Source organism: Mycteria americana, chromosome 11, assembly GCF_035582795.1.
Source record: "Mycteria americana isolate JAX WOST 10 ecotype Jacksonville Zoo and Gardens chromosome 11, USCA_MyAme_1.0, whole genome shotgun sequence".
Taxonomy (NCBI): Eukaryota; Metazoa; Chordata; class Aves; order Ciconiiformes; family Ciconiidae; genus Mycteria; species Mycteria americana.
Window position 1 is genome coordinate 3,256,137 of NC_134375.1, and position 15,728 is coordinate 3,271,864.

At 38.4% G+C, this 15,728-nt stretch overlaps 1 protein-coding gene and 1 long non-coding RNA gene across 10 annotated transcripts in view; one reads left to right on the forward strand and one right to left on the reverse strand.

The window, feature by feature from the left end:
• The window catches only part of IQSEC1 (IQ motif and Sec7 domain ArfGEF 1), a 150,518-nt gene extending 145,401 nt beyond the window's left edge, over positions 1-5,117 (forward strand). For 6 of the 7 annotated variants that reach the window (XM_075514291.1, XM_075514292.1, XM_075514294.1 and 3 more), the window contains exons 13-14: positions 2,964-3,013; positions 4,351-5,117. In XM_075514291.1, the coding sequence (XP_075370406.1) occupies positions 2,964-3,013; positions 4,351-4,956 (656 nt within the window). In that variant the 3' untranslated portion in view covers positions 4,957-5,117. The remainder of the gene's footprint in view (positions 1-2,963; positions 3,014-4,350) is intronic. The other variant, XM_075514297.1, reaches the window with a different exon arrangement.
• Positions 5,118-7,888: 2,771 nt separating this feature from the next.
• LOC142415671 (uncharacterized) lies at positions 7,889-15,427 on the reverse strand. 3 transcript variants are annotated; one of them, XR_012777500.1, is made up of 3 exons: positions 15,108-15,427; positions 14,604-14,725; positions 7,889-8,651 (listed from the first exon to the last, which is right to left on the reverse strand). It is a non-coding gene; the product is annotated as an uncharacterized LOC142415671 (long non-coding RNA). The 3 variants fall into 3 exon arrangements; XR_012777499.1 differs by lacking the exon at positions 14,604-14,725; XR_012777501.1 differs by lacking the exons at positions 14,604-14,725; positions 15,108-15,427 and adding an exon at positions 9,218-13,009.
• Between the last annotated feature and the right edge of the window lie 301 nt (positions 15,428-15,728).

Below are 15,728 nucleotides of genomic sequence, written 5' to 3' on the forward strand. Positions count from 1 at the left end.
CATTAGTTTGCTTTACCAAAACCTTAATTTAGCACTCTTTTCCAAACTTTTTTTCCCAAGACATACAAAGCCAGATCATAATACATTGTTAGGTATCAATGTATCTCACTAGCATAGAACAGAGTTTCAAGAAATACAGGGTAGCAGTGAGAAATATTTACATTTACTGTAATGATCTGCATATCTGTGAGATCAATTTCTGAAGGTAGAATGGATTTTTATTAATGAAACTCTGAATTTTCTTTTGGAATGTTTAAGTTCGTGAAAATATTTTAATCACTTAATATTACTACTATAAATTTGAAATATTCTTAGTCCCGTATAGTGCATGTACATACATGGGACATATTATACTTATGTAAGTTAAAGATATTTCTTACAAAGAGTTTTCATATCTAACATCAATGAATTGTTGGAATGAATCAGAAAAGAGTAACTGAAATTTAATTTTATAAAAATAAAATAAAAACCACTCTAACATCCTTAAAAATTTCAAGTAGATCAGTAGTATATTAAGCAAAACTGGTCTTCAGATTTGATAAATACCACCTTGCTTTATACCACAGCTGTTGATTATTATGCAAGTACAGAGTTATGCTTTCATACAGTTCTAGTCGAGAGTCACCATTTTCTTGAAATGCATTTGAATGCTGCAGCTCTAGGGAAACATTTTTGAGATGGGATGCCATCTCAAAGACCAGAGAACAGTCTTGTATAAACACATTTGCAGGGGGAATACTCGAGAGGATTTACTTACTAGTTTTCGTATCACACTGCAGGTCAATACAGAATTGGGTTCAATTTGTTTTTCAGAAGATAAACAAAGCACTTTTTATAGTGATAGTGCCTATCTGAGGAAAATTACAGGCATTTTAAGTAGGATTTTTCTATTTGTTCTTGGCTTTGCTAGTACTACTTTGCCCTGAAGTTTTTCTAAGCAAAAATCCATCTGTCTCTTTCTGTCTGTGTATACTGTGTATATACCGTGTTCATGGTTATTTTATTAGAGACTTTGAATCCTGCCATATGCAAAAGGCATTAGATTTTCCTGTTTTCCTTCATTTTTGGCCATGTTTAATGACTTGTGGCAGCTGTCAGTCTTATTTGCAATATTGACTGCTAAATTAAGAGATGGCTATCTTTCCTCCGTGTATCAGCAAGCAAGAGTGATTTGCGTGTTAATCAGTACTAATCCCATTAGCAGAGCAGAACAATATGAAAGCCTGACTAGAAGTAAAAATAAGAGATGATCAAAACCAGTTTTTCTTGGGGGGTTCATAAGATAGTACAGTTATGGTTTTGATCAGGCTAAAACTGCAGCAAGAGATGAAGCACCAAGCTTTTGACAAACAGCCTGTCTAGGGGAATTGTTCAAAATTCCAACAATTTTAACAAGTCAAACAAAACACCTTGACCACAAACGCCTTCCCCTCATTTTAATGTCAATGTAGAGGGATTTGTACTGGGGAGTAACTCCGGGTGACAATAAGAGAGGGGGAAATGTTAACAGTAGTCTAAAGAGAACTGTAGCTCTTAAGAGAAACTTGTCGCAGGGCAGCATCCCGTGACCAGCCACGTCAAAGTTATGCGTATGGATCCCATCGGTGGTATTTTTAGATCATACTCATCTTATAAGACTTATGGGTAGTCTAAATTGGTCTATGAAAGGGTACGTCAAGAAGTAAGGGTGAACCTCCCAGGAATCACTGTTGTGTCCCACTTACAAAGCAGTCCCAAAGTTCTTCTCTTCAGCTCTGATACCATGTGGCTTTTGGGCTTCTAAAGATGAGGGTATGTGGCTCATAGGTTCAGTGGTGCTGAAATCTTCACATTCCTCCCTGAAACCACCTGTTAGGGTAGAAGATTCTGAAGGCAGCAATGTACCAATGAAGGGTGGAGATAGGCTTTGATGTTTGGCCTTGCAAGAAAGCAAGGAGAAAGCATTGAGAAAACTTAGGTTTCTAAAAACATGCAGAGTTTAGAGAAGCTTTGAGAACCTGACCGCTCTTCAAAGGTTAGCTTTGTTTATACAACCTGCCAGTAAAGTACTTTGAAACTTTGCAAAGCAATGCTCAACAAGCTATCTTTTAAAAAATATCTACTTCTGCTGCAGCCATATGCTATTTTCTCTCCTGTGAAATGAGAGAGAAAATCTGGGATCCTGTGTCCTGTATATAGCCACTGAGGTATTCTGGCTCTTTAGGCAGTCTGGTGTTTCATGTGTAGTCTTAGGCAAACATCTTTGTCAATTTGAGAACGTTGGAGAACAAATCCATCATACTGAAAGATAAAGCACTGCACAGCTAAACAAACAAAATCTAGCCATAATGTCAAGACAGATTCCAGATTTATTGATCAAAAATTAAGTTTAGTTTTTTTTAAACCTCATGAAAGAAGATTATATGAAATCCACTGAGGTTCAGAACTGAAAATGAAATGATGAAACCAATGCCCCTCACCAATCCCCCACACCGAAGTTCAGAATATGCCAATATTAAATTTTGTATTTGGATTAATACCACCCCACAAGTATATATCAATGCTATACTAATCTTTAAAGAAAGAAACTTCAAGACAATTAGATTCCAGGAAAGCAAACAATTTAAAATTGTTGCTGGTCGACATCATAACCATACTATTAAATATAGATGCTAAAATTACATGTATTTTAAGAGCTGTATGAATTAAAAAAAAAAAAAAAATCACACCCCGCTAATGATAGTTGATTCACAACAACAATGCCTCTTAAAAACTAGTCGGGTACAGAAACTTAATATAACTAATGGCCTTAAAAATCTAAGTTTCTGCCTTAGTAGCTGCTGTACCAGTCCAGTGCAATGTTAACCCCCGTGCAGCCCCTGTAGTTGCATTTAGAGGCTCCTCTAGTGATTCAGGGAAAGCAGCTGTTTTTCACCCGGGTCTTGTCTCAGTCTCTAATCTATGGTGTTGCATGTCCTGGGCAGGCAAGCGTGGGCGACGCAGCAGTGCAGGATCGCTAGACAGCAATATGGAAGTAAGTAGGAAGTTACTGATGTCTAGCTGGATGTGATGATGTGCATTTCAAACCTTTCTTTTATATACATATTTTTTTGCTCTTTTTTCTTCTAACATATAACCTGCCTGCCTCAAATAAAATGCATGCCTAGGCTACTCACTCCGTATTCTTCCAGCTTAAAAAGCACTGACAGCTTGTTTTAGACCAATGCCATTTTTGGTTTGAGCTAACCTTGTTCCCTTTGTTCCTGCAAGCATGGTTAAATGAATATGATGTGTCCTTTTGCCACCATTTCAGTCTGGTCCCAGCTTAAAAGCCCACTTGCTCTTTGTTACAAAGTACACTGTTCCTGCTGTTTGATATTTAGCTACAACTATTGACTTTCATGCTCAACCATTCCCATTGCTTATTTTCGAGTTAAATTGCTAAATGTATGCAGTCATGACACCATGGAATTGCACAGATAGGGCATGGGAGGAAAAATTATTAAGATAGGTGAATTCAATGTGGATTTCATGAGATTTCATTCATCTTCAAACCATTTATATATATACTGTTCATGTCTCTGAATTCAGCTTGCAGATTTTTTCTTTTTTTTTCTCTTTTTTTTTCTTTTCTTTTTTTGTGTTTGCTTTAGGTAGATTGCAGTTTAAATCTAGCACACTTTGCCTAAGTATTGTTGTTTCCCATAACTCTTTTTAAAAAATACAAACCCAAAACTTCCAGAAACTAAATACACCTTCCAGGCTAAATAATAAAGAATGTTGGACCACAGGTCAGAAGAACATGATCACATAGAAACCTTAGTGGCAAAAATGGTATGGTTCCATTAAAAATATAATTCAGAGGTAGGCTTGAGAAGCAGCACTGTGGCATATAGTAGTGGAAAACTACTATAAAAAAAAAGTTTAAAATACTGTTTTGAAATCTGAATTGTAACTGTAATATTTGCTGCTGTGTGTTTAACTATTTAAGTTGAATTTAATGTAGTTTTATTTTTTGTTGTAAACAAGCAAGTATGGTATTATTACAGTATTTTAAAATGTATTTTTCCTTTAAAAACACACTCCTAGGTCTTATGTCATGTTACTCTTCCGTGACATTTTCCTTATTTAAAGTCTTAGCTTTTGATATTAAAGTACTGAGAGAAAAACATTTAATGCTTCAGATATCCCAAGAAGGGCATGAATGCCTCATTGGCAACTTAGAGAAGGTGGAAATAAAATTTTTCCTAGAACTCTTAACGTAGTCCACCCATGTGAACACTGAAGGAGGAGTTTGTGGGTCAGTGTGAACTTTTTCTTTTAAACATTTTAAGATTTTTTTAATTTTTATTTCTATTAATTTCTTTTTAGGGGTCCATCATTAGCAGTCCTCACATGCGCCGAAGAGCTACATCAACCCGAGAGTGTCCATCTCGCCCTCACCAGGCTATGCCTAACTCCTCCTCACTCCTAGGTTCCTTATTTGGTAGTAAAAGGGGAAAGCCACCTTCCCAAGGCCATCCACCATCTGGCTCATCACAGCAACCTCCGCACCCTCCAGTAATCCCACATCAGCAACACTCACAGCATCCTTCTGCCATGCACCATGCAGGGCCAGCTGAGGGGCAGACACAGGCACAAGTGCACTCTCACCATTCGCAGTACTGTCACATGCAGCAGAACCCACCACCCTACCACCACCACCACCACTATCACCCTCCCCAGCATATCCAGCACCCGCACCAGTATCACCAACACGTGCCCCATTCCCAGCATGCGGCACACTCCCAGCACACTCCTTACATGCAGCACCCCCACGCGCAGCACACCCACTCTCCTCATCCGCCACTGCCCCCTCCGCACCCAGGGCACTCTTCTCATCCCCAACACTCTCAGCATCACCATGGACCGCCACCACCTCCCTCCACTTCAGCCAGCACCAAGCCCAAACACAGTGGCATCAGCACAATAGTCTAGAACGTATTGACCCTCCTAATAACTATAGTTTTAAACAAAGTTACAAAGGCACTTACAGGAACAAATAATATTGTCAGTTTTTACCTAGACAACTTAATTGAGTTGTGTGAGCTTAAAGGCTTGCTGTTACTAAATAAAATAATTCAAGTTAGCGCAATCGATAGCGCAAGTGGTTTTACTTATCTACTCGACAGACGCTTACCATCTGGTTAGTTCTTATTTCCAAACTGCCTTGAAAACATGCTGCTTGCTGAATATGAGTAAAGCTACCTTTTACACCGAATCCCTTGACAATTTTACATGCATAATAAAAACTTAGTCTATGAAAAAAGGAAAAAAGTGATACAGAACCAAGTGTTGCATTCTTGCTCTTTTATTGTCAATGGGCAAAAAAAATAAGTAGACCTGATATGGTTGATGAAAGTACGTAAGTAAACTTTATATAATATAAATATATACATATAAATATATATATATATATACTGTATAGTTAACATTTGTGCTTGGAAAGAAATTTTTTCAGTCCACAAAACTAGCAATATAGTCTTTACAAGGAATTCCACTTACTTGATAGGACAGTATAATAGATGAATAGCATATGAAAGAGTAGACCAAAAACATTAAACGTTAGAAACAAATTTCAGACATTTCAGTATTTTCATTGAGAGTCCTCTGGACTCGCTAAGATTTCTAAGCAATCATTACTAAATGTGCCAAGTAACATAGCATTTAAATGTTGTAGTCAAATACCGCTTTGTATAAATCCTTATTTTATTAACACGATAATATCATACGTAATCAGTATTATAACTGCTCTGCTATTTCAGGTAAGCAAACTCGTTAAGATGCAGTAATTATACCGTAGCAATGTCGGATGACCATTTACCAGTGGTCATCTTCAAGCATTGGTCACACAAATTCTTGGACACTTTAAAGGCTGTGATAACTGTGAATTTACATGATCCACATTTCTTTTGTACACATATGATTTAATGAACACACATGAAGAGTTATGACAGGTGCATGTATACACTGCAAAAACATTCATCTCAAACATGAAAATGGCAAACTTCCATCTTTCGCAGCTACTTTGTTTCCTGTTTACCATAATTTCTCATTTTTACCCCCAATGAAGCTGAATTCTAGTTAGAGTGTTTCCAGGTGGAAGTGCTCTAAAACTTGAAGGTTTGTTTTAGAATTTAGTATAGGGTTTTTATATATAAATATTAAAAAGATATGTAATTCCATGTAGCCATGTGCTAGCAACAAAGTGGCTTCACCATTTTTACTCATCACGTTTGTTAGTTTGAAAGTACCCAGCACTCAGCGGGCTGAGTTTACGCTCAAACCCTCACTTTCATAGTCCAGTTAGTTGCAAGACATCACATAAAAATAGGCTGTGCTGTTGTTGCTTATGTGTTGTAATCAAACCATTTGCAAATTTATATACAATTTTTATCCCAAAATCCTGTACAAAGTTATATACATGGCGCCTACTTTGTAGTTTCAGCATTTTGAGCCACTGCAAGGACTTTACACCTAAACAGTAGAGACAAAGGAATCACAACTGCAAAACTGTACCAGCCTAAAAGCAAACCTTGAAGAGGATGAGCAAAAAGTTCCAGTGTGAGATGGGTAAAAGTAATAATAATAACAACCAGTCAATTTTCTATTTAACAGTAATAAAACTGTCAGGAATAATGAGGACATGAGAACAAGAGACTGACTTTTCATATTGGCTTGCTCATGGCATCTCTAATATTTGGGGGGAGGGTGGAGAGGCTGAGTAATTTTTTCCCTTTCATACCATTGATATCACAATACCAGCAAAACTGCAAACTGAGCACTTTGTTAACCTCCACAGAGAGCAAATACAGCAATCTAGAGTTTAGCCTTTTGTTTAAAGCTGTCCACATTCGTTTCACACATGTGCAATATGTTTTCCCCTTCTGCTCCTTCTCCTCTAAATTATCTTCATGAAAATAAAAGAAAACGAGTAATTACATTCTTATTTTTAAGTATCACTCATACTATTCTAAATTCTGCAGCTTACCTTAAGAGGGCTCGTACGGGTCCCCTGAGGCTCTGTTCCTTGCAGTTTAAAAAAAATATATACTGTTCTTATAAGGGAAAGTAGAACTGTCTGCATGTCATCTAATGTTATTAGTGTGAGGCTACACTCTACATATTGTATATTTGCAAAATCTATCAGTGTTACTGTTGATAATTAGTTGAAGTAAAGTGGTAACATTTCAATATGTAGACTTTTCTTCATACATCTGTACCAATAGTAGAGTCTAACTGTAATTTATAGGTTGTTCCAGAAAAGATAAAGAACTATTCAGGTACAAACATCTTTCAGAAACTGCATCTTTTAATTAAAACAGAGGTAAGAATGCTCCTCTTCACTGAGCGACGGAGTCTGTACTTGTTTCAGATGCAGAGTTATAATGTAAGTAAAACTGCCTGTGTATGGAATAAATGCAGAATATGCGGTAGCAGTGGAGAGGAAAATCTGACTCTAGCTGTGTTAATTAACAATGAAGATGTTAAATCTCCCAGATCTGCATTTGCTTTATGTTTAAAAACCCCTTTCATTCATTTAAATTAGAGTTACATATAAATATTCTAAACTTACACAGTAAGCCACATTTTAATGCTTCACCACTGTTTTTCCATGTGCAATCAATTAAATATTCAGGAGATGTCACAAATGTGCGTGCAAAAAAACACTTACACATGATTTCATGTACACATGGGGAAAGAGCTTGTGCCTACCCTCTAGGTGTGTTAAGTTGCATGTGTAAAATCACAGATCATATTGAGGCTAGTTTAAAAAACAAAACTGGTCGTGTAAGAGCACAGTGTTTGTAAACTCTATTATTTCAAGTCAATGAGGAGAAACAGTGGACTTGATTTTTTTTTTTTCCCCCCTATTTTCTTTTTGCCTATGTGTTTGTATGTACTTTAAACAAACAGATGTGTCTTGGTGTCAGCATAAGTCTTAAGAACTTTGCTGCTTGTTTAGGGTTGTAATATAACCTCTCTGACTCCATCCTTGATTAACAACTGCTTAGAGCAGTGTGGATCATGCCTAGAATAGGAAAATGATAGTATAGTACTTTAACACTGCGTGTGGTTAAGAAAATTAATTTTTTTTCAGCCTGCAGGCAGGAGTAGAATTGAGAGGGTTTTTTCTCAAATGCCATTGCCAATTAAAAACTGGTACAGAACTGCATAGAGTGACCATGTTTCTCTTTTCCCATAAATGATGTGGCAAAGTAGTAATGCTGATTTGAAAAAATGAAAGGGAAACGTAAAGAATGAAGGTGTGGCAACAAAAATCTTTTCTGGGACAACAATCAAATATATATTTGGGGGTTTTATTTTTTTAAGTTAAGAATGAAATGTAAAACAATGTAAAAACAAAAAACAAAATTCATCCTAATATAATGTACGTCTTGTATTGCTAAAAAAAACCAAGTCTAACATACAGTGTAGAATGATTTTCCCATCATGTACTGCATGCAGCAGAAGCCTCTTGTTTCTTGATAAAATGAGCTGAAAGACAGTCAGCAGATATTTAAACAATGAATCTCTAGATGTTGACTTGCTGTTCCATATGAAGCTGTGTGTTTTCTGCAGTTAAGCATGCATTTTGCTGTTCCGTTGTAAAATACCATCGCACTTCTTGCCTACAAAATGGATTATTGTGTATATATTTAAAAGAAAAGTGGAACCAATAAAAAGATTAAATTTGGAAAAGAGAAAAGGGGGTGGTGAAAATGGGACCAGTAGGGGGAATAGATAACTCTCTAAATTGTACATAGTGTGTAAATTAGTATTACTATAAGTCTGCAGTCACTTTGAGGTTGCCTATCTCCTGCTAGGAACTTAAATCAGCTTTGAGTTGTATTAAACTGTTAGAATTAGGTCTTGAATGCAGACTGTTAAAGACTTCAAAAAACATTATGCTTACAAGAAGCTTCTGTTCTGGGGAGGCTTGAGACCCCTTTTGTAACTATGGGGAAGAAAGGAGTGCTTTCATTTTAATATGCATTCTGTTTGTAAGTAGTAACAGACCCTATTGATGTAAAACTATAACTGTGATCATGTGGAGAAATCAAATAAATCATTTAAAACTCTTTGTTTCTCATTTTGTGTAATCCAAGAACTTCAACTCTTCAGGCTTGAAATGAAGGAAATTCCTTCCACAATGGTGTCCTGGCCCCGCTGAGTCAATGGGATTTCTGCTACTCACTTCAAAGGGGCCAAGATTTCAGTCTTCATCTTAAATTAAAGATAAGTTGGTGGAAGTGGTGGTCAGTACTGTGGAGACTGTGATCCCTTCTCAACAGGTTTCGATTTGTTTGGTGGTGCTGTAAGTATATTTAGTTCCAAAGTACGATAAGGAGCAATAAATACAACACCTAGATCTGCAAACAATGCAAGGTAACACTGAAGAGGCCTTTTGGTGTACTACTTGTCAAAACATTCTAATGTCGAAAAGCAGTAACCAGATTTTGAATCTTCTTAAACACGAGCTGCCCAGCATGTTCAGCTGATCCCATTAATCTTTTGGCTATCACATTGCCTTAGGAGCTCATGTTTAGATGACTGACTGCCCTTGACTCGTAAGTGTTCTAAGTTTGTCCTTCCCAGGGATGCAGTCCTTCATTTCCTAAGTGTAACCTACGCCCTTTGGATTGAGCTTTGAGAGTATTCATTGCTTCTGTGCGCCCATTGGCAGGGAACCATCATACTTCAGTAAGTGATGTAACTGAATAAGTATTATCCCCTTACTACTTGTACCTGTATGTATTTGTTGTGTGTCTTAATTTATACCGCAGAAGGATCGCTACACAGGCATATTTGCCACACGTGGCCTTCACAATATTTCATGTTACACTCCTGCAATTACTTTAGATAATAGCCTGTGGCATACTCAACTGTGTTCTTATTTTTGTGCATTTCCTAGATTTCAAGGGGATTATGGTGTGTCTGTAAAGCCTATTAAAACTAATGCTCAGCTATCAATTTAAACTAAATATTGTGTTTGCTTGTTTTGTCTATGAATTTTAGGAGATTCTTGAATTATTTTGTGGGAATAGTCGACTCTGACCTATTTCTGAATGGCCGTGATTTCAGGATGTACATCTTGATCAATGATTTTTTTGATAGGTAAGTACCCATTTATCACTAGGTACGTCCAGCGTGCCATCCCTCTGAGCTGTGTGACCCATTAGAAGATAACCAATGCCTTGTAGAAACATTCTGTTAGTGGAAACAGAGGAAGTTGCAGTGATGTGCTCTACTGGTACTTCTATTCCTGTTTTAGAAGCTATGATTTTAAGAATTTTGATACATCTACAGTTTGAGAAGGCAAAGAGTCTGTCTTCCCTAATTTACCTCTAAAAGCATGTAAATATTATTATAAATCTGGGGGTTTTTTCCTGATCCATTTTAAAAGTAGGATCTAAATAATATGTCTAAATGCTGCTACTTCCTACCTAAACTAAGACTAGGTTGAAAGCATTTATGATCTGGCACTACTGAAGAAAAATAAATAGCCAAAGGAACCTCAGCAGCCATTGTGGTTTGTGTGATAATTTGCACCGGTCACAGCAATACCAAGTGACTTAACTAAAAAAATTCAATGTAGGGAAAGCATGTGATAGTCTAACAGCTCACAGTTGTTCATGGGCTTTTTTAAATGTTAATATCCTTATTTGTTTGAGATTCTCATCTTAATGGAGTTGCATTCCTTAAGTCTCTGATAAAGCTTGTATGTACATATCTAGTGAAAAATGCCTTCATTTAAGAAGTTATAATGCCTTCTTGCTGAGGATAGGCAATCTTACCCTAATACTAAGACAAAGGTTTTCTGTCATAAATTGTAACTGAAAGTCACATATTTTGCAAGTCAGGAGTAAAATGTTTGAAAACTTTTCCTAAACTCAGTCCTATGTTTGTGCATTTTAGGTGTTTGTGTGCATGATTCAGTACACATAATAATTGCATGAATGAATTGTCATGCAATAACAAGTTACTTCATGCTCTTCTAGATAGCATCTTTTTAAGAGAGGGTTACTTTCCAGGTATTTTCTGTATTATTTTGGTTGAAATAAAGAAATGCAATATTGTAATGACAGGAAAATGACCAAAGAACTTCATATGTTTTACTTCTGAAATATGTTTTATCTGTATCTCTCTTCAGGTTTTTGTTGACTTAAAAATCTCATGAATTCTATTTAACTTTTTCTTCCAGTTGGCCTTAATGATTGATTTTCATTCAGGAGTTTCATAAAAACAGGTGTAGTAGCATTTTACCATATATTTATTTGGAGTATATAGAATAGTTGTGTGATGTTTTATTCATCAGCTACAACCTGTGCACAGGTGAGATTTGGGAGCCCAAATTATTTTTAAATTTCTTGCACGGTATCATAGGCAAGAGTCCAGAATATCTTACATACACTGTTGCTTATCCCTCAGCTTTTTAGATTGAGTGCAAAACATGAAGCCAAATTCCAGGGTTTTTTTCTGCAGTCATTCAAACTGTGACGAGATACCAGAATTATTATGTTGTTAGGATTGTGTGATAAATCATATTTCAGCATGCACACCTACTGACAAACGTATTTGCATAAGATGAACAATGTCCTTACAGTAACATGCCATAATAAATCTTCACTGGTATAGCTGTATTATATACACCTTCTTCAAAAGGAAGCATACTGGACTTTTAGCCTATTTACTAGCCTCTTAAGTGATTTTTGCTGCTATATTTTGTTGATATAAAATTCCTAGAGGAGAACATAGCATAGCTAACTTGATAGAAATATCTGAAACACACAAATGAGGGAAAAATGCTTCATTTTAGGTGTATTTTTTAGTAGACTTCCTTTTTGTTTCCTATTATTTCAAGCATTAAAGCCAAATCCCGTATTACTTGGCAAAACTAAATCAACTGCAGGATGAGGCTGATCATGAATGTTAGGAAACGCTTAAATTAAGACCTCTGCTTGAAGTACTTCCTATGCTAAGTAAGACTTAAATGATTAAGTTGTGGGGGTGATGCTGACTTGAAACCATCACTTTTTTCAACCAGGAGCAAAAGTGGAAATACCAGTTCCTGCTCTCACCTTTCCCAAGATTTAATTTGCTAGCCAACTTTTCTTCAAATATTCAGAGACAGGAAAGATGATGCTATAAGCACATCATCACATGCCCACGGGGAAGACTATTAATGAATTTCAAGTGCAAAACTTTCCTACCATCTGTCTCATTGAAAAGGAGAAAACAACAATTGTATAAAGCAACGAGAGGCTACTAAAGGAATTGTATGTATTTTCCTGGAAGTGCTGCAAAGACTGGTGAATAGTTTTATAAAGTAATTTAGACCTACAGTGGCACTTTTTCAGTAAGTAAAATATCCGTGTCTCAAGGAGCTAAATATTATCAGCTGTTTATATTATTGAATACCAGTTTTTAAGCAGCTACTGAAAAATATGGTAGAGTAAAAAGGAATGGAAAATGGCAGGGTACTTTCATGATACTCATTTACTGATCTATATCTCTTTTGTATTAATTCCTTCTCAAGAAAGCAATTCTATGTGGAATAGACTGAAATGGATATCACTGTGGCAGTCATGGTTGATCACAAAATGTGAGTTATGAAGAGCTCTGTAACAGCTGAGGGATTAGCTGGTCCAGGAAGGTAGTGACGAGTGGTCTAACAATTTCAAAGGAAGCTGAAATTATATCAACATGTAGATGAATAGCTGAGTGGCAGAGACAGCAGAGATGAGTTGTAAATAAAAGCGGGGAAAGAAAAAGGTTGGGCACGTTGCTGAAGCAGAAGGCAAAAAAGATACTTTTTTTTTTTTAGCAGCATATTGTGCAGTTCTGTGCAATGCAGTTTGAAGATGTTCATAGGTCAGAATGGTGGAATTAAGTGTTATGGAGAGTTGCAGTGAACTGCAGCTGCCAGGAGGGTGCTTTCAACTGTAGTTAAATACAATATTAGGAAGAGTTGCATGTATAGGACAAAATAAATGGTGTATTACCATTTGTGTCAGTGCAGAAACAAAGGGGATTCTCTATGTGCAAGTAATAGTCTGCTTGTAGTTTCATGCTGTGGATATGCTATCATCCACTGTGATTTGTTCTGCAATTGGGAAAAAAAATCAGGTATTTCTTTAGGATATGCTCACAATAACCATTCTCATACTTAGTGAATGAATGCACAGGGTGGAGCATGCTGGCTGCTCTTTCAGTTCTTTTGAACTTCCTGATGAGGCGTCTTTTCCTGCTGTTTCCCAGCTGCCTAGCCTTGTTTTCACTGTTTGGATCATTTTCTTCAAGCAGTCTTTTCCTATGCTCTTTGTTTATCCTTTCTTTAAAGTTGCCAGATCACCCCCATTTGTACTGACCAGAACCAGTCTGACTTGTCTTAGTAGAGGGTGGCCTCAGCTTTAGCACTTGCATCCTTAGCATATTTAGTCCGGGGACGATGTCACTGGACCCAGAGCTCTTCTCCTGACCCCATGGAGGATGTGTTAGCTACCACCACCTCTGTCCGGAACTGGGATGTGGCATTGGTGTGCCATCACACTCTCTTCTACACTCTACCATTTCACCACAGTGCCAGACAGGTTCCCTCTCAGTGACATCACGTGGGAAAGCCTTCTGCTCAATTAACCTGATGTGTCATCAGGCTGAGCAGCAGAGCAGGCTTTTTACTCTTACTATCCATGCCATCAACCAGCTATAGATATAAGCACCCTATAGAGGCAGTAACATGTTAGCACTCCACCCCAAAGACTGCAAAGCCATCTCAGTGTTCCCCACCCCCTTTTTTTTTTTCCTGATAGGACTAGACATCACCTCTTGCTTTTCCACCTTCCAAAACTACAAAGTTGGACAACTTTAACCAGAACTGAACATGTGGAGATCAGAAGCTCAGGATCAGTTTTGGTAGTCAGTACTCCTGTATTGCTGTAACCACGAAACTGTGAAGGTATTGTAATGTTATGGAGAAGCAGGGTCGTGCAGGTAGCCTTTCCTACCTACTGCCTTTATCAAAGGGCTACCAAAGAGGGCTGGCTTTTCTCTCATAAATAAGGTATCCATGTTTCATACAAAGACAAGTAGTTCGTACAGATCATCAAAAACTCACCCTTCAAGAGACTGTCAAAAAATGAGCACTCAGCAGTTGCATCTTGTCCCCAACTAAGAGTTACAATTCATGGGATCAAGGAGTCTGTGAAAAGGAAAACCTTTCTGGTTGAGATGGGTTTGTTTCCTCAGAGTTCTGCATGTGTTTGGACTCGACACTGTCTGGCTGACTTACCAACCAATGAGTGAAATATTTCTCACCTCCTCCCAGATGTACAGCATTACATACTCATGCGATACCTTTGGCTTCAGTCAGCCTGGTCAGTGTGCGCAGGGCTCTGACAGATACCAGTCTGCTTGCGAATGCTTAGGATTTGAGGATTCACACAAAAAAACCCAGTGAGCAATACAGTGCCTGAGAGCGAATCGAAATGGCAATTTATCTGGACTACAGGATTATAGGATTTACATTTTGCAAGTCCTAAGTAAAGTAAGCAAAGTAAATCAGTTCATTAGGCTGTGTTTACCTTTAGTACTTGTTCTTTTGTTAAATGCCATTTTGCTAAATCCCTAGCATTCTGAAAGTCTCCTCACAGAACAAATCGAATGAGGGCAGCTGAAGAATGAAGGGCAGCAGGCCATGGTGATCCTTAAAATGAGAGAGTAAAGACAGCCTTTAAAGGACTTGAAAGAAATATTTCAATCAAATTAATACTACCCTTGTGTAAATGAAGTTTAGTATTCATCAAGTACTTACGTGTCAGTGAGCACTCTTACCCACCTGCAGATGAGAACAGTAGGTGCTGGGTGGCGAGACAACTCACTTGACTAGTGACCTCTCGTACAGAAATGGAGCAGTGTGTATTTCCTAACCGGATTTCAGTATTTAGGAAACCAGCTCGGTAATCTGGCACGGTTTTGCCACTTGGTTTTTTTAAAAAAAACCAAAAGCTGCTGTCAGAGCTGGCATGGCAGATGAAAGCAAAGGAGAAATATAAATCTGAGGATCCTCAGCGTAGCACAGTGTTTACCTCAGGTCACAGGAGTGGTGTTTTGTCTTTGGCATTTGGTTACCTACGGCAATGGCTACACAGGCAGTTCGGGTGAGGGCTGTCAGCTTCTGACATAATCCTCCTCCCAATCCCAGAGACACACAGATTAGGAGGAGTTAGGTTTTGATGGAGATTTGTGGTGATTTCCATCAACTCGGGGTGCAGGTCAGCACGTCCATCAGATCTAAAAGGGGGGTGAAGTGATCCCCCCTTGTCTCTGGCAGGTGGTCCTGTGCCCTCTCCCGGCCTGCGCTGATGCTCTTGAGCTGGTTCAGGAAGACCCTTCAAAGACACCCTGCGGGTTCTGTCAGGCTAGCCAGTTACCGGGCTCCTTTCCTGTGGCCCGGAGCTGGTGGAGGACGGGGAGGGGCTCTGGCGGCGCGGGTGGGTGCGCGGGACCCTGCCCCGCCGCTGCGGAGGGATCAGAGGACGGGCACTGGCCTTACTGAGCAGCGGCAACGCCTTGCGGCCCGCTCCGGCCGCCGCCTCCGTGCCTGCACCAGGATGCGACCGGGAGCGTTTCTGTCGCTGCCCTTCGTGCCGGGGCGGAGGCGGGTGACAGGCAGGCGCGTGGCGGCGCTCGCCGGGGGGGCTGCGGAC